Source organism: Xiphophorus couchianus, chromosome 10 (assembly GCF_001444195.1).
Source record: "Xiphophorus couchianus chromosome 10, X_couchianus-1.0, whole genome shotgun sequence".
In the NCBI taxonomy this organism is placed as follows: Eukaryota; Metazoa; Chordata; class Actinopteri; order Cyprinodontiformes; family Poeciliidae; genus Xiphophorus; species Xiphophorus couchianus.
In genome coordinates, this window is record NC_040237.1 from 13,600,805 (window position 1) to 13,625,915 (window position 25,111).

The window sequence follows — 25,111 nt, forward strand, 5'->3', positions numbered from 1 at the left end:
TAAGATTGACATGAATTGACTGTAAAAAAACACCGATTTGGTTATCATCGACACAGGTAAAGTAGCGAAATGGACCGCTTGAATCACTCAATTATTTAGAGATGAACCAATCCAAAAAAAATTCGGACCAGTTTCCAATCGTTGCATTTGTGAAGTTGCCAATTTTAGCCAATTTTGATATTGCTTTAAATACAATATATGATATTGAGTTTTGCAGAGCGAAGGAGCAGACAGTCATTCAAATTTTATAAAACCCAGGTTTTAAATGGGACATGGAGCATGGATGATCATAACAAACAAGAATAGAAACTGAATGAAAGTCAGCCATAATAATAGATCATGGAGTGAATGAATCCAACAGGAAATGACAGAAACATAAGGGTTTAAGTACTGGGGGTGTGATTACTGAACAAGAAACAGGAAGTTGCTTAGTGACCTGATGCAGCTGTTAAGGAAGACCACACAAGCAGACTGAGGGAAAGAGACTAATTAAATTGAGAGGCTAATGTAGACATAGACAATAAACCAATGGGAGAACCTAAATTCAAATCTACAAAGAATAAACTAAAACTAAACAAAAGGAATGAAACAGCATCAAGATAGTTACGAACACTCAGAAATGAACACCTAAATGGCAATAATTAACCCAATTTTGTACAAAAGAGAACCAAAACACAAACACTAGTAGATCATGACACAAGATATAGGAAAAACTCCTGAGACCATATTATGTGTTTTAGCTTTCCTGGCATGATTACTTATTTATTTATATTAAGAGCAATGCTGCTGTGTGAGAAAGCAACGACTAGCGAAAAGGCTTATTCTAATATAAAAGTATGACAAAAATAATTTTAGGGTTGACCTTTAAAATCTATTTCGCATCTTATTTCATTGATTAGCACGTGATTATCTGACATTTCAGAAGAGGTGTATTTGTAATGTAATGTATTATGTGCCCTGCGTATTTATTTTGGAGAAATAAATACGCAGAATTAACATCAGAATTTATTCTGACTTTTCTGAAAGGTTGCAAACATTTCCAGCACCAACATGTTCCATGACAGACAAGTAGAAATGCTCACACTGATAAATTAGAACAAGTTTGCTGTACTCAGTTTAGCTTTCTTTTTATTTGCCGAAAGTTTCACTCGCTCTTCCTCTGCCATGTCTTTCTGACTTTGTCGGTGTGTTGTAGAAAATGCTTTTTCCTTTTAAATAGCAGCTTAGTGTCTCTGTGCTTCACCTTACATCCTTCCAAACATCATTGCAGACACTAAAATTAAGTTAATACTGAGTCATCTTTCCTCAGTAACAGCACCAAAGAGAGTTGTCGTCGTTATTGTTGGTGCGCCCTTGAAGTGCGTAGTATGGTGCATTCAAATGGGTAAATGATGGGAAAACGATTAGCTTGTTGCATTTCTGACCAACCAGCCAATTACCAGCCAGGGCTGACGAAGGCTATTCCAGTAAATAGCCGGCATTTCTCTGCAGACTGAAAAACATCAGCAGGTGAGATTAAAACTCTTCTCTTTTTTCTTTTGTCAGTTAACGCAAAAGATAAGCGTGAAGCTCACTCTATTAAATTTGACCTCACATATAGAAATAAAGTGAGAGGGTTTTTTTGTTTGTTTGTGCAGTCTTTAGAACATCCAATGAAATCAAGCAGCTTCCCGGATGGTCTCCTCCTAATGAATGTGGCGTTTCCATTGCCAACCGTGCAGGTCTAGTTCCACATGATCAGCAAGTGAATATGCAACAAGTCAGAAGACAAATAAGCAACATATATCCATGAAAGGCAATTGAGGACACACTGAAACTCTAAAGGAAGTAGAAATATTGATGTAAATATCTGTTCATTTCTTCTTCCCAATGTTAGAAAATTCTGTTTTCAGTCTTTTTGTTCTACTTTGAGGCCTGTGTTACAATCACTGGAAGCCTAAATCTAATCTTTTGAACATGTATCATTCATTACAACCCAAAATCTTTTTTTTTTTTTATCTAGGTTTGATCTTTACACTTGTCCTTGCCTCCCACAACTTTCACTCTGCCAATAAGAGCAAAGCGGTGTTCATGTAAATCGCTACGTAATTACAGAGCTTACTTATGGCTTACTGCACATGTTCTGTTAATCATATATCGGATGTTAAACGCTCAGACTTAACTGATGTAAAAATTGCAAGCTCTAAAAGTAGTAAAGAAATAGAATTATAACCTTATTATTTAACGTGCACCAGGTATGAGCGCTACCCGATGTGCATTAGTGTGCATTAAGCCTTTTACAAGGTTAAAAATGAAATCTAAGTACATTTTTATAAATGAGCTCCCAGGGGTACAGAAGGTTGATTGGTTTCTTAATGCCTTACCGGGTCTAATTAATTGCTTCTCTCTCCACCTACTGAGTTTAACAGCCTATTACGACGGTTCAAAGAATCTCAGATAAGAGGAGCACGGACATGTGCTCTGATTGCACACCGGTACACAAGAGGAGTCGATACAGGCCGCGCTTTGCTGTTCTTCAAGAATCTTCTACCGTAAAAAAAAATCTAAGCGAGCAACCGATCAAAGCAGATCGGATTAAATTAATCTTTTTAATATCCATTGATTCCGTGGCATAATTTAGAGTTTGATAAAAACAACAACTGTCTTGCCATAAAATAATATGTTCAGGGAGCACTTCAGAATGTTTGTCTAAGTTCACACAATTTGACATTCCATGGTTACTGGAGATCAGGACCACACTGCAAAAACACAAAATCTTATCAAGTATTTTTGGTCTAGTTTCTAGTGCAAATATCTTAGTACACTTGGAATAAAACAAACTAACTTAAAATAAACTTTTCAGCAAGAAATACTCACTTGCTTTAAGTAAATAATTCCTTAATATTGATGGAAAAAATTGCAGTTCCATTGGCAGATAAATTAACTTATGACATGGTAAAATGTCTTGGTATAAGCAGTGATGGCATAGTTACTTTGAAAAAGTAACTTTAATCTGACTACTGATTACTCCTTGAAAAAGTAGCTTAGATTACTGATTATGTTTTGGAAAGTAACTAAGTTCCATTAAAAGTAACTCTTTTAGTTACGGCCCTGCTTTTGCTGTCAGAACACAGCACACAGATCTCCTCCTCCTCCACAACTCAGATGGCTGCTGCACAGATTTGTGACACTTATCTTAATATTAATAATTATAATGGCATTTAGTTGCACAACTTTACAGACTCGTTCATTTGTGGCTGTTTTCATGTTTATTGTGCTGTTCATATTAGTCTCGATGTTTGCAGTTTTCTGGAGCGCAACCCGAATGCACAGGTAATATATTAACTTGACATCAACAAAGACACAGCAGGACGGATCATCCAGGAAAGGATGGAGAGGGAGAGCCTGACTAAAACTAACTGGATGTCAGTCAAATTCTGACATACAGTTGCTTATTTGCAAGCCCAAAAACCGCAACCCCGCAACTCATTAAATCTGCAAGCGACTTTAGAAAAACACAAGCCCAAAGCTGTTGAAACTCAAAATAGTTGCTGTTTTTCCAGCAACAAAATGCGCATCTTCCTCATCCCTCCATTGTTGACGTTTCTGTCGCTGCTGATACTGTCACATAGAAACAGTGGTCACTCCCCGAGACGCGAACAGGATATAAAATTTAATTACAAAAGAAAATAGTTACACAAAGTGGTTTCGATAAGTAACTGTATTCTGACTACTGGATTTGAAATAGCAACGCGTTAGATTACTCATTACTGAAAAACGTGGTCCGACGTCAGTAACTCGTTACCGACATACAGTATATATATATTTCCATGTTAACTGTTGATTTGAAAGAGGGTGGATTTTGTTTTTATGACTGTAACACGCGGTGTCGTACTGGATTCTTGTTCCTGGAGGTTTTCTTCCTCACAAACATTGTCGCATCGTTTTAAAAAGAGAGTCCCTGGAAAAATGCCATTAAATATAACATTTCTATCCTTACTGCCGATCTCAGGCAGAGACCTTTGGGAGTCTTGTCAGTCTCTTGTAAAAGCCACCAGGTTAAATGCTCACATTTATTTTGGATTCCACACAAGTAAAGACAGATGTGATCCAGTGAGCTAGAGAAACAGTCAAGTCAATCCTGTCATAACAGGTGTTGCCTTTTCCTGGGAAGTTATTATAAATCTATTTATTTTTGCAGTCTAACAGATATACCTAATATAGATGCTCTCCTTTTTACAGTATCAACTGTAGCACTTGTACACACTTCACACTTCAGCCAGTCACAAGATTTTTTATTTTTTATTTATTTTTTTTGCATTGTGCCTCATTTTCTGCAAACTAATCCCAGTTTTATGCTTGTTTTCCTACAAACGAAAGGGATCAAACTACTGCCTGCTGTATTCGGTCACCGAACAGAATCGTGGGGAGCAATCCTTGAAACATTGCTGGTGAATATATAGCGGCACTGAGCAGGATCACGGAGTATCGGGCTCCTTGTCTTCTAACAGAATTGATTTGAACTGCTGCAGCTGTGCTTTTCTTCCCCACCGACTGAGCATGGCACAGCTTCTGAAAATCTTCCCACTAATGCCACAGATCTGAGCTGAATCTTTCTCATTATGTAGCATTACTGGAACTGCTTTGCTGACATTTGAGTCTGTGACTTGGCTGAGCTGCAGCCCACACAACCTCGCTTGTGTTTAATTCCTCGCTGTGTTTCTTTTGTTACAATTTCTTTTTTCTTTCTATGCAACCTCACTTTGCCTTTCACATCCCCCGTGCCATTCTCATTCTTGGTAAGCGCGTACATTAATGAGAGGACCAGCAATTTTGCTTGCATCAGGTCTAATATTTGTCAACTCGGATGTGCCCATGCAGTTAATGCCTGTCTTTAGAAATCTTTTTGCATTTTCTTCTGGTGGCTTTTATGTTTAAAATGTCCCATGTAATTGCAGTGCCACTGCGGTCTAATAGCTGAACACGTGTAGCAGTTAGTGGGAGACTTCATTTCCTAACAAGGAGTAATTCGCCCTATTGATCTGCAACGCTCAGACAATGATGATGTCCCCGGTGTTTTTCATTACCAGTGCACGGTGGTTATCGCTGTACCTACCTGCCTGCTCGGCAAAGTCGAGATTCATCTTTGCCGACTTGTTAATGTTCACCCAACGTATTGCCTCTACTGTCGTGGCGGGCTTTGATCATCATCATCACTATCTGTTTAAGGGAGGGAACCGGCAAGCGGTTTTAGCAGGAACTTAATGGGAGTTCTCTCGGGCTGCTTGAGCAAAATGAGATGTGGTGTTTCTGGCGGCCACAGGAGACGCGGTCGGTGATGTGCGCTAATCAACCCTGGAACATACAAACAATTCGCAAGCCTCGCGTCGGATCACAGCGCTCCAGCTGCTGTGATGTCTTCACACTGCATACCAGTGGCAACATATCTGCGAATCTGTGATCCAGGCTGGTGTCGGTGTATGAACTGTTGTGTCAGCTGGGAGGCTTGGAACGAGACAGTTGTTAACTTCAGTGCAGTTTCTGCCTTAAAGTTTCAGGATGTAGTTTTTATTAAAAAAAATTAATATTTGTTGAAACAAACTAAGACACACGTCCAGTTATCTGTCTCATACCAAAAATGATATGAGGCAGATAATCTGTGAAAAAAAGAGTCAGAGCCAGGAGGAGGGTCTTAGCGTTGTCAATCATTCTACATGTAACGCTGCTCATCCCTCTCTTTCTTTGCTATGGTACAGCAAAGTCTGTACTGAATGCTAAGGCTAGTTAGCATTGCCACTGATGACGGTGGATAGACTGTGTTCCTGTAACAGTAAGTCGTTTCTCCGCCAGGAGTTCATGAAGTTGATTGACAGCATTAAAACCTTCCTCCTGCCTCTGATTGGTTGTTTTTGGTCGAGAGCAGTGAGTGCTTGTAGAAGACTAGCTCGGAGATCAATCTCTTTTCCAATTATGTCTCTCATAATACACTTTTAACAAATTGACAGTTTTAACAAATATGTAAAAAATTACTTAAAAGTTAGATACTGCAGCTTTGAATACATACTATTGGCTGATTGCTCTATTTTTCACAGCTGTGATTGACTGTCGTGCAGCTGTATTGGGGAGGAAATTATCTTTTTAGAATGTCAATGCAAATGGAAAGCAAGTTATTTACTTTCACACTCGGATGTTGCATCGCTCTGCTCTCGAACTCAAAATAAATTAGTGGTTCCCTCTAGGAAATATCTTTCTGCAGTCAGATTTAAAGCCTCTGCCACAAATATCTTCTGGCCCTGTTAGAATCCTGCTTCTTGTGCTCAAACTCCTTCTGCTTGTGAGCAACACCAGCGCCTTCCATTTGGCGCTGGAGATTCTGCTCACGAATCTCCCTGGAGTGAACTCTGTGAGCGCAAGAGGCAAAGTCAGAAGGAAGGCAGCGAAGAGAAATTCCCTCAGATTGTGTAAAACAGCAAGCAAGACGAAAGCCAAACCTGTTTTCGTACAAGGGTATAAAACATGGGGGCGACGAAAGCAAAAAATAAATGAATTATTTGAAATAAAAGGAATGATAAAACATCTAGCTGAGAAAAGCACTCTATAAAACCAGGCTAAGCACTGACTGGACGCCAGAGATTGGTATATAAAGATTTAGAAGTTAGTACATGTGGGACCAGAGGCATTTAAGTGGAGCAGAAATGTTATCAGACAATTACTACCGGAACTGACAGTAGTCCAGACAGTGAGTAAAAGTCTTCAGAAACGGCACGCAACAGATAAATTTGCATGATCCGCATTAGTACTGATGCCTAGGGCAAGAATCTTTAGGCAATGTTGTTATATTTAAGGCAGTGGTTCTTAACCTTTTATGAGGTACCGAACCCATCAGTTTCATATGCGCATTCACCGAACCCTTCTTTAGTGATAAATAAAATAAAAACTTTTTCCAAATTCAAGACATATGTATATGTTTTTTTGCTGGTGCACAAAATGAGCAATGCATGACCGTCACTTTGCTCAAAGAATAAAACCATGAACTCACAGCAAATTGCAGTATTACTTTATTCTGGCCCCCAAAAAATATTTCGGCCCCATAAAAGAATTTCAGCCCCCAAAAATATTTTTTTTACTATTTTACTAATTAAAAATAAATTTGGATTTTTTCACAGAATTAAAAAAATTTTCTTAATTTTTTTTCAATTTAATTTGTTTTTTGTCGTTTTGAATCCACAAAAGACTTTTTTGGGGCCAGAATAAAGTATTGCACAAATGACATACCTGCAAATCAGTGTGACTTCTGCTGTTTGTCTTTGGGAGACCAGTTCAGAGAGGCGTGGCTTCACCTTGGCAATTGCATCTTCAGAGCAAAGTCTGTTCATTTTCTTCTTTTTTTGCTCGACATATTTAGTATGGATTAAATTATTAAGAAAGAAACCATGCAACGTACAACTACGACAGCCGTTGAATACTGCGCGCACTAAATTTTCCGCAGCACTGATTGGCCGAGCAATGTAACATGATCCTCTGCAGCAAGTGATGGCCAAGCGGGGCGTGTCATCACGACTTTACACAAGTGTGTCTTTTCCTCCGCGGCAGAGGCTCTACCGAACCCCTGAGACCGGCTCATTGAACCCCTGGGGTTCGATCGAACATAGGTAAAGAACCACTGATTTAAGGCAAACTAAAGGCCTAATTGGTGCAAAATTGCCTTTGTGTGTATGTAATAGCTGAATTGCATCTTTACTGCTCACATACATTATGTGTTTCTATTTTCACAAGGACTTTGCATAGACATCCATTAACTTTTCTTTCATTGTGCTAAACCTGACACTTACCACAACACTAACCAATGCCAATATGTGACTAACCATAAACTCAATTCACACCATAGTCCTAAACAAAACCTATAACCCTAAAACAGCACTTGTTCTTTTGGGACCCGAGTTCTGGGCCTCACAATGGGCCACTATTTAATAGAAAAAAATTAACTTTCTGAGGTGAGAAATGCTGAAACACAGCACCGCCCCCCCGCACGCCCACGCCCCATCCATTTTTGCACCTATTTTCAAAGGAAACATCCCAAGTCCAACCTTAACGAAACATCATGTATAACTTGGATTCACCCCCAATTAGAGGAATGTTAAAATGTTGGGGAGAATTACATACACTTTTTAACATGTAATAAAATGGTATTATTCAGTTCAAAGTACCCCAAAAAAGCGAGTTCTGCTCAGAAGAGCTTTAACTACATTTATGTGCAACGCCGCATTGTGACACCTGCCACAGAGATGCAAGAGAGACTGATATATGCCTCATTTTCTCCTTTTCTTAGGGATATTAAACCCTTTTTTTAAGATTTGCCAACCATTCTGGCAAGATGAGAAACAGTGTGACAGTAACTAAAGGGCCTAAATGTTATGTTGAGATTAGTTAACCTGTCCTGTGTTTACCAATTTAGTCACTGAAGCTTCATAGATCTTATCTTCAGGGCCTAAAATTCAAATGTTATTTTTGGCTTGTTGTGTTTACTCTGGAGATAATGGAGGATGGTATTTTTTGTTGTTGTTGCTTTTGTTTTAATAAGTTGTACTTTACACCGGGTAAATGATTTCGAGTCAATCTAAATGAACCCATGTGGTTCAAAGTTCTTTGAAACGCGCTCGGTGTTCTCATTTAGTTCTAAGAGTTCTATGGGGAAAAAAATGCCAGCATACAGTAAAGTTTTAATTATCAGCCGGAGAAAGAAAAAATGTAACTGTTAGGTTTGGGACATGAGCCGACCTCTGAAGCCACATGTTTCCAGAGCATTTCCGTCACTGAATAAGTAATATTTCTGTTTCATAAAGCCTTCGCAGGAAGTCCCTTTTTCATGATTTAGACGTGGGTGACTTTTATGTTTGCGTTCCTGCAGACTGTATTGAGACTGATAGGATAATGTCATTACAGGCTAGACTAGACTGTACAGGAAGTTATGTATAATGCATGCAGTCTGCTGAGGAGATTGTGGTTATAGACTTTGGCAGAGAGAGAGAAAGTGGTTCTGTGATATCAATTTTTTAGCTACCTTTGAGAGACTCCTTTTTTTCCTTTTTTTTTAAAGCGAAAAATGTGATGCCCAGTTTAGAGATGAGAGGGAATTGCAGCTTTTTAAAGACAGGTCATCCATCCTTCCAGCCAGCCAGCCAACCATCCATTCATGAAATTATACCAAAAGATGAGGTTAATCACAATAAATTCATGATTCAATATGGGAGGCAATCACATTTTCACATATTGCATATTGGGTTGGTTTGGATAGCCCCCCCCTCTCCTCCCCCCCCCTCCAACACTTCCCTGTGTATCCTTCACAAATGTTGTGAGGTTCTCTTCACTGGAATGTTGTACTTGCTTAATGCCAAAAATGTCCTCCCTTCTTCTAACAAATTAATTAGATTTTTGATGACAGCCGCCTGCTGCCAAAAGTCCTTATGCAAAATATTAAAACCTTGGCTGCAAGTGCTTATGTAGCTATAACTTAAAATTGCGACTCACTAAATTTACAAAGTCTAAAAGCATGCTTAAAGAAAAATGGTTTTAGTATAAGTCTACAACTTAGCAAAATGTGGAAAAAGTGAAGCAGGATGTATTCCCTCTTGAGGCTTTCCATATCAAACAATATTAGGTACATTTTATGAAGCCATTGCCAACCTAAAAATAAATAAATATGAAAATTAAAACCTTTTTCTGTAGCCTTTCTTGGTCTCCTCTTGCGTTGTTGTAGATGGAGGAAGTACAGTTTGTGTTTCATTTGTCGCTGCATCAGCACACGAAACGAAACAATGACAATAAAATAACTTGGCAAACATAAACCTTGGATGTTAACAGAAAACGAGTTCAAAACAATGTTTCGTTCAAATGCTAAAGCACACAGAGGTGTTGACACAAGCGTCCTCATTATAGCAAAACAAAGAGGAGTAGGCAATTTGTGTCAAAAAAAAAGTTATAGGCCTACTTGTATTTTATTATTAATGTGTCTTAGTAACAATTGACATTTAGAAAACCATAAATTAGCAACTTTTTGGTTGCTTGCTGTTGCAATCTGGTATCACCATATCATTATGTTGTATAATTCATACACTCAGATATTTATTAAAGGAATTCATAAGGCAAATGCAAGAAGATAAATAAGTCCAGAAAAGGTGCTGAGTCCAGATACAGCAGCACTGAAGACCACAGGCACAAGCTTTCCTACATCTATGATGTATGCCTGGTTCTTCGCAGTATAAATAAGGTAGACACACATTGTATATAGAATTTATTAAATACAAACTACACCGTCTTTCTGTTGTCATGCAATTAAAAAAGTTGTCTCTGCCTCTTTCTGTAACAGTTTTCGGACGATAATGGAGCTCTTCACTTGCCGTTGAGAGACAGAAGAGCCTCAGTTTCAGGCGTGCAATTGCTAGAATTTAAATAATGTGCTGATTATTGCAATATTCTCAACAAAAGACAGTGCAAAGAGCACAGCGGAGCATTTCCTAACGTTGTTTGCGAGTCATTAGCATAAAAACGGTATAATCAGTGTGGCGGTGTAATGCCGGGACATGAGTTTGAGAGCTGGGAATGTTGTTTTTGTCAATTGTCATGCAAGCGTGTGATTCAGACGCCGGTGTACAAGCCAACACACAGACCTGTGTTTGTCTGACAGGCTGGATTTGTATTTGATGAATAGAGCACAAAAGCCAGTGATTTTCGCAAATACATTCAGCACACAATGTGAAAACATTAACAACAAAAACTGCTGCAAAATGATTAGGTTACTACTAACATGAGTGCTGAGACTCCAAATAAGGACGAGGCTGATTGAGATGTAGTACTTTTGCTTCGCTTGCGACCGTTCCAGCATATCTGCTGTGACTAATAATTGCCTTTGCGGGGGGGAAAAAAACGTGGCTAAACAAAGTTTAAGTCAAGTCATATTCATTAATTCACCAAGTATGGCTGCGACCAGCTGGCTAAATATAGTCAAATGTGATCTTTTAGCCCCAACAGTGATGCTTTAAATTTCACTTTAATTTTAAGGGATTTTTATGAGTTCAATCTCTCTTCTGAAATTGCTTTTGTGCTCCAGCAGAGTTTTGTTTGCATCTTCAATCACCAAATAATCATTTACATATCCAAGATTGCGTTGCACACAATAGGCTGCAGGAGGGAAGTGCTCCCTGGAGCAGCAGAGTCGCCCCCGTAACGTCGCTCTGCGCTCGGCAGCTATAGGTAGCCGTACCTTTCCAGGAGATTATTGATCCCCGGGAGGTGTGGGCGGCCAATTAGGAAAAAGTGCAGCTTTCCCCCTCGAAACGCATTCTTGTAGCGGCCGTTCCACATGTCAATTTCTCTGTTGTACACTAAGTGCATTTACTCTCAATGCCTTTGTATTGTTGAATACTCTTTCCCGTTTGTTAGCTGTCCTGCCTAACAGGACCTCTCCTACTAAACAACATGCAAGCTGGGAAAATAATTTCCCCATCGACACTAGATCACATCTCTGATGTATGTTTTCCTGCTTAACATTCCTGTGATGGTTAGTCGTGGATTACAGAAGAGTAAGCAGTCTCTCATTTTACGTTGCTGTCTTAAAACTTAATTGTTTCAGTGCTGATGTGTATACAGCGTAATTATCTCCAGTCCACTGATGGTCATTGTCGGGGGGGGTTGGCGTATAATTAAGCTGCAGTAAAGCGGACCTTTTACTCCATCGTTTGGTGGTATGTTTGGAGGATTACTGAAAACAAGATATGATGGTTAAGTCCTCGTTTGTTTTCATGTCAGGGAATTTCAAAGTGAGCTGCTTTGGTGTTTATCTTGCTTGGTTCTACAGCGCCTGATGGTAAATCCCTCAGGTCAGAGAGCGAGACTTGGTATAATGGAGACTGGATTACATACACATTAAGAAATGTGTTTGTTGGCTACTATATTTAGCAGTTTTTTTTTAGAAAAGCCAAATTGCCAAAAATCTGTTCTTATTTTCTCTAATTAGTGTAGATTTTCCAGGCAGCCTAGAGACTGTAAAGTTTGGGAAAGTATGGACTAATAGATTGAATTTTCAGCTCTCCTATGCAACTTCATGACATAAAATAATACAATACAGTCCGCAGCAGCAGAACTTGCCTTCCATCACCTTCTACAAAACTCGTCGTTGCACATGTCACAACAATGAAATGCAGTTTGCATCCATCCAGAAGAAAAATGTGAAGTTTAAAAAATGCTAACATTTAATTTCCCTTTTTGCTCATCAGAGTTTTTTTTTAATATAAATCAAATTTAAATTCATTACAATATTTAACAGACATCTGAATATTCCAATAATTTATATGTAAAAATGACCATTACTTTTGGTTTGCTACGTCTCTATTTGACTGGACACATTGATCACTTTGGGTTTGCTTTTGTTGTTGTTTTAATTGACACAATCATCATTGTGCCACTTTTTGCTTTCGATTTAGCCAAAGTTTGGTGAGCATAGCTCACCTTGAGGTCTTCACATACCTCTCTGTGTCCGTGGATGAAAGTCGCTAACACACTAAAGACAAGCGACGGCCTTTCCACAGAAAGAAATATTGTTTTGTCACTATCGCCGTACTCCGGTTTGGCAGATATGTCGCAGAAGAGATGCTTGTTGGCAAAGTGGTATGCAGAACACCATAACCAAGGGCCTGAAACACTCTTAACACACAAGCATGGTGGACAATTAGATCTCTGTAGGACATCCAGACCCATACCGACAAGCACGTCTAACAAGCCGAACAGTATGGGCCACAGAGTAGATCCCAAACATGCTAGTAGCTTCCGAAAAAAAAATTGATCACTACATCGAGTGATCTAGAGACCGCTTACTCTACCCTGGACCTCCCAGTTCTCTGGTGGCTCATCCAGCTGGATGTGGAAGATCACAGGGCCACAGAGGGACAATGAAGCTAGTTTGCTGCTAGTTAATCCGTGTTTAACAGCTGGTAAATGCTGAACTGTGTTCACAAATTATTTGCCTGGTGAATTTCCTTGGTTGAATGCCCACAGTAAAACCTGTCCGTCACTGGCTCTACAAAACCAGACGGCTGATGTTGAACACAAACCGCTGCAGAAAGATGTCAAAACATTGAGTTGTTGTTTTTATTCATCATTCCTACAAAAAAAAAAAAACTTGCCATAATTATGCATTCCAAATTAGCTTTTTTTTTTTTTTTTTTGTCAGCGGTGAATCACTGTGGCAGCAAATCAGAGCTTTCACAATCAGATGTTATGTAACGCATTTGGAGTTTCATAGTGGAATATTAATGCCTTCTCTTCTCTCTTCTGGAGTTCTTCAATTTCTAGCCTGCTCGATCTTTTCGTCACAGAGGATTTGGAAAACAAAAACACTAACCACTTCTTCTGCCTGGTGAATAATGGCCTCAAAGAAAAGAACAAAAAGAGAGAGAGAAGGAGAAAGCAGGCTGTGAGAGAGAGAGATTAGGTTTTCTTGGTCTTTTCAGAGGTCTCACCTCGCTCCTTTTAATTCACCGGGGAACATAAAAAGGCTCAGTCTTCTCTACCTCTGCTGTGTCTCCCTCGTCGGGAACTAAACTCGGCACACCTTTCTCCTCCTGCGCACGGCACTTATCTCTCTTTGCATCACTCCCTCTTACTCTCACTTCATCCTTTCAGACCATTGATTTTTCACAGCATCTATAAAATATTTACAAAGTGTGGGCAGACTTCTTTTTCTAGGACTTTAAAGAAGGGAAGGAGAGATCATTTTTGAAAGGCAACGGCACAAGGAGAGAAGGAACAGAGGGGGAGGAAAAGCAAATGGATGGAAGGAGGCAGATAAGGGCATTGGAAGTCCACCCAAAGTTGCTGCTTGAATAGCAATGTTTCCCCCACCCTGAACCTGCCGATGATTATGAATAAATAAAAATACATACTGTACTGATGAATATCGCTTCTGATGTATTGATTGGGATTGGGGTTTTTTTTGTTGTTGTTTTTTTAAAAAAAATAATTTAATTTACTAGTTCACAAGCTCAAAGCTTGGTACTGCTCCTATATAACTCTGAAGATGCGAAATCAAGTAAGAAAAGTTCACAAAAAGGTCACATAGACGACGCATTATCGCTACACTGCAAAAACACAACACCTTACAAAGTATTTTTCTTCTAGTTTCTAGTGCAAATATTTTATTACACTTAAAATAAGACCAACTAACTAAAACGTAACTTTTTAGCAAGATATAGAGGCTTGTTTTCGGTAAATAAGACCTTAATATTGATGAAATAGTACTAGTTCTATTGGCAAGAAAACCCCAACTTAAAACATGGGAAAAATATCTTTTTTATAAGTTAAATCCGCCAATGGAACCAGTACTTTGTCATCAATAATAAGAACTTATTTACCCGGAAATCTTGCTAAAAGTTACCTGTAAGTTAGTTTTGGCTTATTTCACGTTTGCTAAGATATTTGCACTAGAAACTAGACCAAAAGCACTGGGTAAGATTTTGTGTTTCTGCAGTGCATGAACAAACAGAGTGGGATTTGCCTCTCTGCTGAAGTTCTCAGTAAGAAAATGTTTTGCATATGTGACCACCATCATTTAGGAAGCAGCATTTAATCTCCAAAAATATTTTAGTGAGCTTTAAGTTTGGGTGCACTTTAAAATTTCGCTGCCGAGTTTGTGACATTCAAAACCGCCATCCATCCATTTGTTAACATAACTCCACCAGCTCAAGCTGCTTGGTTCTGCCCAACTGTTTATTCTCATTTTAAGCGCAGCATTTCACTCAGAAATATACATTTCTACCCACAGCCCAACGGGGGGCATGTAAGGCTGGGTTTTAAAAGGAGGAAATACCAAGTAGTCATTCCTCACCAGAACATAAAAGTAGTTTTGCATTCTTGAGTTTCAGATAGGAGAAAATCAACCAAATGGTCTGAAAAGCAGACATTACCACACCATATTTCTTAAAAAAAAAAACAGGTGTAACAAACAACTGCTTGACCCCAAAAAATAACTGGTTTGATAAGTTTGCAACCCACCGATATGGACATATTCAAAAAAAGTGGAACATTATTGAAAAGTTTATTTATTTCAGTAACTTAATTCACTAAGTGAAACAAGTTGTATAAATGGATTACACATGCCGATGTTTTCAAGACTTCATTTCTGTTTTTAATTATGAAGATTTCTTTTTATGCTGACAGACAATAAAATGATTAGAATATTACGTCAGACAAATGCAATCATTTATTTTCAATGGCAACACATTTCCATTTACTGAATGCCTTCAGATTAAGCTTAGGCAGGAAATATTTATAAAATTAAATTAGTTTTGATATTAGATGGAGAAACGGCAAGTGGGTCTAAATATAAAGAAATTGTGCTCATTTATGTTGATCTTTAAAGAGTCTTCTATGGGCCTGATGAGATATTGTAATACTGTTCGATTATCATGTCCTCTCTGTATTGCACAACATCATTCATGTGCTTCATTGCAAATTGGATCAAATCAAATTGCATTTGAAAGCTAAATTGTGTCTAGGTTTTGCTTTTTCCAGAAGAAAGATGCACAACTCCAAAATGCGCCACAGAAAATATTAACTCCTTCATTTTTATTTTGACGTTTTATTTTTACCGTTCTACTGTGGGCATTATTATAAAGGAATGTTGTTGTGCTAGCCTTGTGATCCGTGTCCCTGAATTTGTTTTACCCCAGGTGGGAGGGACCATGTACAACACGGGCCGCCACGTCTCTCTGCGACTGGACAAGGAGCATCTGGTTAACATCTCCGGGGGCCCGATGACCTACAGCCATCGTCTGGAGGAGATACGACTTCACTTCGGCAGCGAGGACGGCCAGGGCTCTGAACACTTGCTGAACGGACAGGCCTTCTCTGGAGAGGTGTGTGTGGATTCAAAAATGTTGAGCAGTCATTGACTTGCGTATCGAACAGACCTGGGAAACGATGAATCATTTCAAATGAGTTCTGTTACACAAGAAACTGTGGCCAGTAGTGATTGACGAGAATACTCCAGAAAAATCAAGTGAGACTTACTAGGAACTGTTTAGCAGGAATAGTTGTCCCCTTTTCCAATCCATCAGTGGATAGCTTTAAATTTCATAAAAAGTTGGTCATAAAGCCACCACACAAGAATGAACAATGTACTATATAGGGCACAACATTATGGTCACTAAGCAAGTAAATACGTTAGGCATTAGGTGAACATTTTCTTCTTAAAGTTGTTGTGTTAGAAGCAGAAAGAAGGGAAATTATTTTTTAAAAACATGTCAAAATTCATCCTACATTGCAGTATGATGCTTGTAGAGCTGTATAACCACTGCAAATGCTCTAAAAATCATAACAATGGGCTGAGCAATGGATAAAAGGAAGAACTTTGATTATGCAAGTTGTTGTGCTGGAATACTGGAGACAGAGATGAAGGTAAATGTAAGGTGACTCCCCTACTTACTCTATTTGTAAAACTGCAAATATACGAATGTATTTTTGGCAGAAATGAAATGGTTTCTGGTTGAACAATGATGCCACTAGCTGAGCTGAAGGATGCGTCTGAATCAACTCATCTACTTTAATTCTAACCTTAACTCTAAGAAAATTGCAATTAACCCTAGCCAGCTGTGAGAAGGAAAGAACTGAAAAAGGAAGACTGGGAAGAAAATTGGAAGAAGAAACGAACCATATAGAAGCATAAAAAAACACCCCAAAATGACTTCCAACAGCTCGTAGATATTTCTTTCTTTTTATGTCAAGTAAGTGGTATTGACCAATAGCCATTGTGTGTCAATGGCATCACTACTGAGATAAAAGCTGCAGTCAGACAGTGGAAAGGAGTACATAATCACCGTACAATTTTGAGTCTCTTTTTTTTAAAACAGAAACATTTTCCTATAAAGATCAAGACGATGTTTTATCTGTTTTCAGCTGGGTTTCCTAAACCTTCAGTCTGCCATTTAAAGTGAAGTGGATGCAATTATATGACCTGGATATCTTGCCATAAGTGACAAATTCATGTATTCTTCTCTCTTGCAAAAAAAAATTATTTTTGAAGGGAATAACCTAGCGTTCCACAATAAACTCGCAATGGCTCAAATTTATAAAAACAGAATTGCGGTTTTGGAGTCCCGACCCAAGTGAAGTTACTTTGCAAGCTCACAAACCCTCCAATTTGACTAAATGAAAACATTTCTGCAGAGAAGAGCCAAATACTCGACTATCTGCCAGTCATTATAATTGCTTCATGCCAGCTGTTGACACCAAGAGTGGCACAACCCGTTATTAGGTGTAGGGAATAATTACTTTTTCAACACAGGCTGAGGTCGGTTAGGATTACTCGTGTTATCTCTGCTTTTCACTTTTTTTTTTTCCTGTCTCTTTTTTTGTTTTTTGACCTGGAAAATTAAAGTGTGAAAAAAATCATGGTACAAGCAGAATAAAATGTATAAGGCAGCAAAGACTTTTTTCGCAGCACTCTTCTGTGATCGTAATTGTCCGTGACTGAATGCATTCCACGTTTTGTTTTGTTTTTTCTTCTTTTTTGTTTGTTTGTTTTGTTCTCTTGCGCTCAAGCCTCTGTGGAAGTTGCAGTTCATGGTCCATTTTCTTCATCCGCCAGGCCTGGTTCTACCACACTCCTCGCAATTTCATGTAATTTTCGTCGACTCTAAATGATAAGGGCAGCCCCTCTGTGCAGTAACTTGAATTACCACCAGTGAAGTCAAGTTGAATCGAATGCAGAGAGGCCATTAGACAGCCAAGACGTGTTGTGCTGAGTTGATAACAGCAACAGCACAGCAAGGTGTCATTTAGAGTTGGCTGGGGGTTTACTAAACACGCTGCGGTGAAACTAGCGGTTCTTTCTGTACCAATTCCACACACCTTCATGGTTTGATGATGAAACCCTTAGGGAGAGGTCGAAAAGTCTTTAATATTAATGTGGTAACTACGGTGCAGATTTATATTTGCTGTACTGGGGTTTGACAACAAAATTCTGTTTGTTTTTTTTTTTTGTTTTTTTTATTGGTCCCTTTGTATGATCAACCAAACACCAGAGAGGGTCGTGGCAAAAATAATAATAAGTTCAAGTGTAAAAATTCTCAACAGTAGTTTTCTTATGCGGCGCTCCGGCCCCCTTTTTAACATGTAAATTTAGCTGCTCGTTTGAATATTATTTTTAAGTTCTGTTCACAGAGATTAAAACTGAATAATTTATGTTCACAGTACACAACTTAAAAGTTCACAACTTGAAAATTCTGAGCCACATTCATGTGTCCTAACGTGCTTATCAGTTTTTCACAAGATTTTGCCTTCTAAATGAACTTCCTCAAGGTTGGTGGATCACACCGTCTGTCATGTTATTCATGTCATGTTTCTGTCTTTCTCCCAGGAAATTTATATTTTTTGGATTTTTAAAACATTTTTTTACATTTTTTACATTATTTTTTTTACACAATATCCACAAACATTTATGTAAATTATTGGAATTTCCTGTGATTAATTGAAAATATTGTTCGTAAGCATCTTGAAAACCAAGGAACACAAGGTGAAACGGGGTTACTATACAAAATATTATCCATAGCCTTAGACATCTCACTAAGCCACTGTTGCAACATACAGTGGAAACTCTTGGTATCAAGTGAAAATCGGACACCTTGATTTTCTTCAAATATTTTGCACATGCGATGAGAAAAAATACACAAATGGACGGATTTTCCGTGAACAATTTGGAGTCAATTTCCACAGGAAAATCTTCTTGGTGAATCTGCAAATACTGAATTGCAAATAGGCAGGCGTCCACTGCACTTACACCCAGACACCTTAGACACTGTGTAGTCCTGGATGAACATACAGGTCAAGCAAAGGTGGCATTATTTGGGTAAAACAAATCTGGAAGAAAAGCTTAAAAAAGATCCCAGTCCATGTTGGAGCGTATGTTGACAGGTCATCTATTAGTTTTACACCCCACTTCTCTGACATTAATGGACGAGACAAAAAAAGAAAGAAAAAAAAAGCCATTAAGAAGTACCATTTGCAGTTTGCACAAACCATGTAGAGAACAGTAATTTTTTAAAATGCCAAATTTTTGGTTAAAGAAAAAAAAGAAGGAAACTGAATATCCTGAACACACCATGTCCGTGGCTAAACATGGTACCGGTGCCATAACAAAGAAGAGGACATTGCGAGCCACAGGAAACCATGAGTCAGGGTCAGCAGATGCTGAACCACAGTCGCTACAGACCTCCAAACTTCATGCGGCACTTAGATTAGTTCAAAATCTACGCAAAGAGAGCTGCAAGAGTTATTTTTTGAAAATGATTGTCATGGCTATGCTGCTTCATCAAAGCCCCACACCACCAGGTGCAACACAAAAGATTGGATGCAGTGGTGTAAATCGTTCCGCCAATGGAGTCTACAGCAGTGGAGATTGTTGTTCTCCAGAGTGATGAATTATGCCTCTCTTTCTGACAATCCAATTAATGAGTCTGGGTTTGGCAGTCACCAAGAGAGCGGCGCTTGCCTGATTGCAGTACATCAAGTGTAAAGTTTGGTGCAGAGGAGATTGGGGGTTTGGAGCTGTTTTTCAGGTGCTGGTCTTGTCGTCTTAGTTTCAGTGAACTCTTCACTTTCACGGAAATCTTAATACTTCAGTATTAGAACATATTTCGGACAATTTCATGCCCCCTACTTCCTTGGAACAGTTTGGGGAGGCCCCGTTTCTGTTCCAACAGGACTGCTGAGTAGAACGCAAAGCAAAGTCTGTGTGCTTGAGCCATTTGTTGCTTCTGTGAACTTAACTGGAAAGACCTTTGGGAATCAGTAGAGCGAGGATTGTGAGCAATGCCTTCCCAGCCAACGTCAGCGTCTCACTTCACGCGTGCGCTTCGGGGAAAATGGGAAAAAAAATTCTCTTAAACACACTCTGACTCCCTGTGGGAAGACTTCCTAGAGGAGTAGAAACTGTTACATCTACAAACGGTAGGTCAACATCGTTTTAAGCAGGATGTCCCTCAAGTTCATAGCTAAAACCTTCAGTGATATTGTGCATATTATGTTCTGACGTTCGAAACGCATCTAATTTTATTCAGTGCAAAACTGCCTCTTTGTCACGTCATGTACATTTTTAACATTCTCAAAATAGGAACCTGTTACTGTTCTCCGTTTGAGCTCATACTGGTTGTTGAAGTTTTTTTTTTTTTTTTTTTTGCACACCTACAGGCTACAGGGACCCATATGACATTCTTAATGAGCTTTCACATCATGGCAGCAATTTGCATCAGTGCTTCGGGCAGAAATAAAGTTGTCTTGGTGATGACAGTTAAGCATTTAACGGCGCACACACAGCTCCCTCACGGCACACACCTGAACCCCGCGCTGCTGTGAGCTCTGGCTTGCTCTTTTTTTTTTTTTCCTTTTTTTTTTTTGAGTGAAACAATTAGCTTTCTTGGCTTTTGATTGTTCAACAAACTCATGCGTCACTCACGCCGCTCCTTTCCGTCGGCATCATTATACGAATAGGCAATTTGTGTGGCAACAAAATAATTGCAGCCTTGACAGGCAAATTTATTATAATTAATGATAATAATTTATCCTCCCTCAGAGAGAGAGAGAGATATTCTAATCCTAACAAAACATGTTTATGTGTCCTTGGGAGGATGGAGAGCTCTGGATCCCAAGTCTAAAAGGATGCATCACCTTCCCTTCACCCCCTTCATGTTTTATTTCGCCCCTTCCTTCACTTGCTGACTTACCCTTTGAGGGTGAACTTTGTGTTTGAGGACTAGTTCAGAGCCAGAGAATAAAGGCTTCGCATGAGACGTGCAGCTGAAATGTGATGTTGTACAGTGTCCTCCAGGCAGGCGGGAGTAAGAGGTGGGGGGGAAAGGTTACGTTGACAGCAGATTTCCATTTCCAAATGGATATGTGTTACAAATGTGCCTTCAAAATATTTACTCCATTCTATTTTACTACAATGGCATTAGAGCCTGGATTTGAAGACGAGCACAAAGATGCGGCTGCCGGGTTTTTTTGCCCTGTTCTCGGCAAGTCTCTCAGAACTTGCCAAGAACTTTCCTTCTTTTTTTTTTTTTTTTTTTTAACAAACCACAAAAGGAAAGCAACACTTTAACCCTGAACAGAACAGAAGCTGTTTATTCATCTGTTGTAAAGGATTTTGCCTGTCTGTAAGGCCTCTCTGCAGGACTAAAGTGATAGTGCGATGGCAAAGAAACTTTTAAACCTAAAAGACTTGGAGCTCATTGCCAAAGATGAACCAGTGTAAACATGCAAAAGCCTGGTGGTCAAATGAAAGAACAGCTTGATTGCTGCAATACACTTAAAATATTGTTCTGTTTTTCGGTATGAATTATTCCCAAAACACCATCCTGTAACAAAATAGATGATATAACTAGCTAAATATATATGTAGTATCAATAGGTTTCTTTATAGGTTTCCGTTTTATAGCTGCTTGTATTACGTACCATCAGAGAGGCATTTGGTTTAATTAAAACGAAAATTATTTAAAAGATAAGTCTGCCTGGGGTATGAATAATTGTATGCCTAACTGTTGCTTAAATTATGAAACGGCAAAAATGCTGAAACACTGAGTTTCTTTAACTCAAGGCAAAAAAAAAAACATTTTTAGAGACGCCTTTCATTAATAACAATTGGAAAATCATAAACTGTAATCAGTCTTTCAACCTGTTATTGTTTTCCCTTACTTTGATACTGCAGTGTTAAGTTTTTGCTAGCTTGTTTTTTTTTATTTTTATTTTATTTCTAGTCATGTAAATATGACTAAAGACAAATAAAATGCCTTGCCTGGTACAATCAGTTAGCTTTTGTCATGACCTGTGAGGATTGTCATCTGAACTAAACCTTAAGCCATTGGAACTACAATACCCAGCCCAGAGAAAAACAAACATTAACTTCAGCTAAAAGCTGTAAGGTTTGACGATCCTTCGAATGTGATATAGTCTAAATCGATGCCATATTCACTTTTGTCACAAATTCCCCTCAATGTCTTAGTTCCCTTTGATGCATATGACAGTCTCTAATTTCTTCTTTTTTTTTTAGCTTATTTGCTAAAGTTTAACTGGGAGTCTAGAAGTTTCTTTTGAGGGTTAGGATTAGACGATTAGAAGGCATCAGAACTCTAGGTCAGTAGAAAGCTCGAGAAAAGACGCAACACTAGAAAGCTGCACTTTGAGCTAAAATGAAAAGGAGAACATCTTCTCTGAAATAACTTCTTCTGAGGTAACAGCGAATAGAAAATTTCCCTGTCTTCTGTAACCTCTGTGCCCTTGTAGATGAATCCCCAGCCGGCCTTGGATACTTCACGCTCCAATAAGATGCTTCCTGCTCCCCTAGCTCCTCGTTTCTCTCTATTTGTAGACAGAAAGGTGGCTAGGCATGTCCTTGAAACATGAACAAAGAGAGTGATATTTAAAATTTTTAAAGCTGAATATCCTTCTGAAATGGTAACCTATGGGAGTAGTAGTGAAGAACTGGTTTGTCGGGGTGTGTGTGTGTGTTTGTTTGGTTCTGCTCCCCTGGAGCAGCTTCACAGTCTAATCTGAAAATGAAACACCTTGCTCATCCTGCTAAAATATTCCAAATATTTCTCCACAAGGCTAACTTATGTTTTTGCACTGTGAGACAACGCTCTGCGGCCTTTATTATCCTCTGATATAAGAAACGGGAGGAAACGGGTTAGAAGACGGCAAGAAAGGTTGAAGCTGCCGCCTGAAAATTGGGACGGAAGTCTCTGAATAATTTAAAACGTGCATTTTGCTTTATAAGAAAACTAATGTAAAGGAAGTTCATTTGATTTGAACATTTAACCTTGGTCTTCCTGTATGCAGTATTAAAATCCCAGTTCCCTTCTGGGGATCTTTTAACTCATTTAATTGTTTTACCACAGGTATTCTTTTTTATGAATTTATTAATTTCTGGAGTGTGTTCATTTCAGTCTGTTGTGGAGTCTTCAACCGGGTGATCTATGAAGGAATTCATCCGTTTAATTTTTCTGTCAACGCTGTGTTAAAGTAAAGCCACACTCCTGCTGTCTAAGGATAATGTTTGTCAGAGTTGATTTCAAGAAAACCGTTTGGATTTTGTCCACCAAACGGGTCCTAGTTAAAGTTGTTGCTGCTGAAAATCCAAAACTATCATCTTGCAGAACCTGCTAAAAACTGGATCTCACACTAACTTTGTTTAGCACTTGACTGGTTTGTAAGAAAAATGCAATATTGTGTTTGGATATGGAAATTATGAACAATTAAAGTTGCTTAATGGATTCCAGTTATTAATAAGCTACTGAATTTTACATGGCCAACAACTGTCACCTGTTCTTGTCTTCATGCTTCTTCATTCAATTTAATCACATTTATTTTTGCGGTACCACTTTACATAAATTTTTAACGCTAATTCCTTTTCTGAAAAGACAATACTAAAATTAACACGATAGCCAAATTAATTCAGTGCAGCACAAATGAGACATGCAGGCCCAAATTCAGTAACATAGATTACAAATCAGTCATTTACAAAACAGAAAGTTAAAAGTTTAGGAAGTTTGTAAGGAAGCCGTATCAAGACATTGAGTTTACCTCCTGATGTCTTCTGCACATGGAGACAGCAGGAAGGAATGACTTCCTCTTAACACGAAGAAACCCTACAGCAGAACTAAGGTCAGTGTGGTGCATTTCCTTGACACAATGTATTACAAGAAAGTAAGTAATTTGTATGTAGTCTTTGTTACAGTCAAACAACCAGTGTTCCACCCCTGATCCACCTCAGGAGGAAGGTACACAGCCAATACCACCATGGTAGAAAGAGTGTGACGTACAAATGTACAGATAGCAAATATGTCGGAAATCTGATTTGTGAAGTACGATGAGAATGTGATGCAGGTAACGTCCCCTACGCCACCACAGCACGCCCCCACAAATCATTTTAATGTTGATAAAGTATTTTAGACACCCAGAAGCTCTGTTCATTTTGAGGTCAAAATGCTATGTGCGTTTTGAGCGTCATAGCGTCTGGTTTGCATTCAAAGTCTTTGTGCCAAACGGGCGCATTTGGAGCTTCCAGCATGGCGCAACGTGGACTATTTGGAGCGTTTTGAGTGTTTGATGCTCCACATAGACTTTGAATGTAATCGCCTGACGCTCAAAACGCGTTTGGTGTGAACCCACCATTACGTTTTAACAAAACAATTCAAAGGAAAAACCACAAAAACACCTAAAAGTCAGAAGTTTGATGATGTATCAAACTTAAATAAAAAAAGTATCTGTGTCAGTATTGGTATCGGCGATATGGGCCCTGTGTTTACTTGGTGTTAAATTGATACTACCCCTACTGTGTTGTCCTGGGTTGATGTGACCACTTTAAAGTGCACCCTTCCTTTTACCCAATGACAGACGGAGACCATCTCCTTTCCCACAATAACTCATGGATAAAACCGACATGTAGGAAATTGTTAGATGCGTGAGTGCACGAATTGAAGTCTACGCCGCTTAAATATCAAATATATCCAACTAAGTATCCACACAGAATGAAAGACTCCATATGCTGCTAAAGAAACAATCCAGCTATATTTAATTCAAATCCTGTCAAGTGTCTCAGAAGGATTCGCCACAGGCAGCTGCGGCAAAGATTTAAAATCCCCATCAATCACAGATACATCTCTTGTGTGTCCTCTTTCTAGCAGAGCCGTTGCACATGGAAAATCGCATTGAGCTAATATTGCTGCGGCAGATTATCATCACAGAGATGTTGCCGTGGAAGCTAGTTCTGTTTTATTTTCTCTTCCTCTAATTATCATTAATCACTATTATGGAGTAAATTTCGCCCACGTCTGGTCTGTGGCGTATTAATTTCTGAGAAACTTGGATTAATATCAGATCAGAACATCAGTGTGTGGCTAATTTTAATTTTTATTTATTTATAAATTTTTTTTTCAGAAATGCATATTAATGGAAAACAAAATATTCAAATGAGAAGATTATCAGTAAATGTGATCTACATTCTAATGGATTGAAGAGGATGATTTCTGGCCCGAGCACCACTGAAAAGCAGCTGAGTTGTAACGGCAAAAATGCATAATGTGACT

General features: G+C 38.8%; 1 protein-coding gene across 4 annotated transcripts in view; it reads left to right on the forward strand.

Annotated features, from left to right (window-relative positions):
- Window positions 1–25,111, forward strand: part of ca10a (carbonic anhydrase Xa) — a 271,111-nt gene that overhangs the window by 217,043 nt on the left and 28,957 nt on the right. For all 4 annotated transcript variants that reach the window (XM_028030174.1, XM_028030175.1, XM_028030176.1 and 1 more), the window contains exon 4: window positions 15,702–15,887. In XM_028030174.1, coding sequence (XP_027885975.1) covers window positions 15,702–15,887 — 186 coding nt within the window. The remainder of the gene's footprint in view (window positions 1–15,701; window positions 15,888–25,111) is intronic.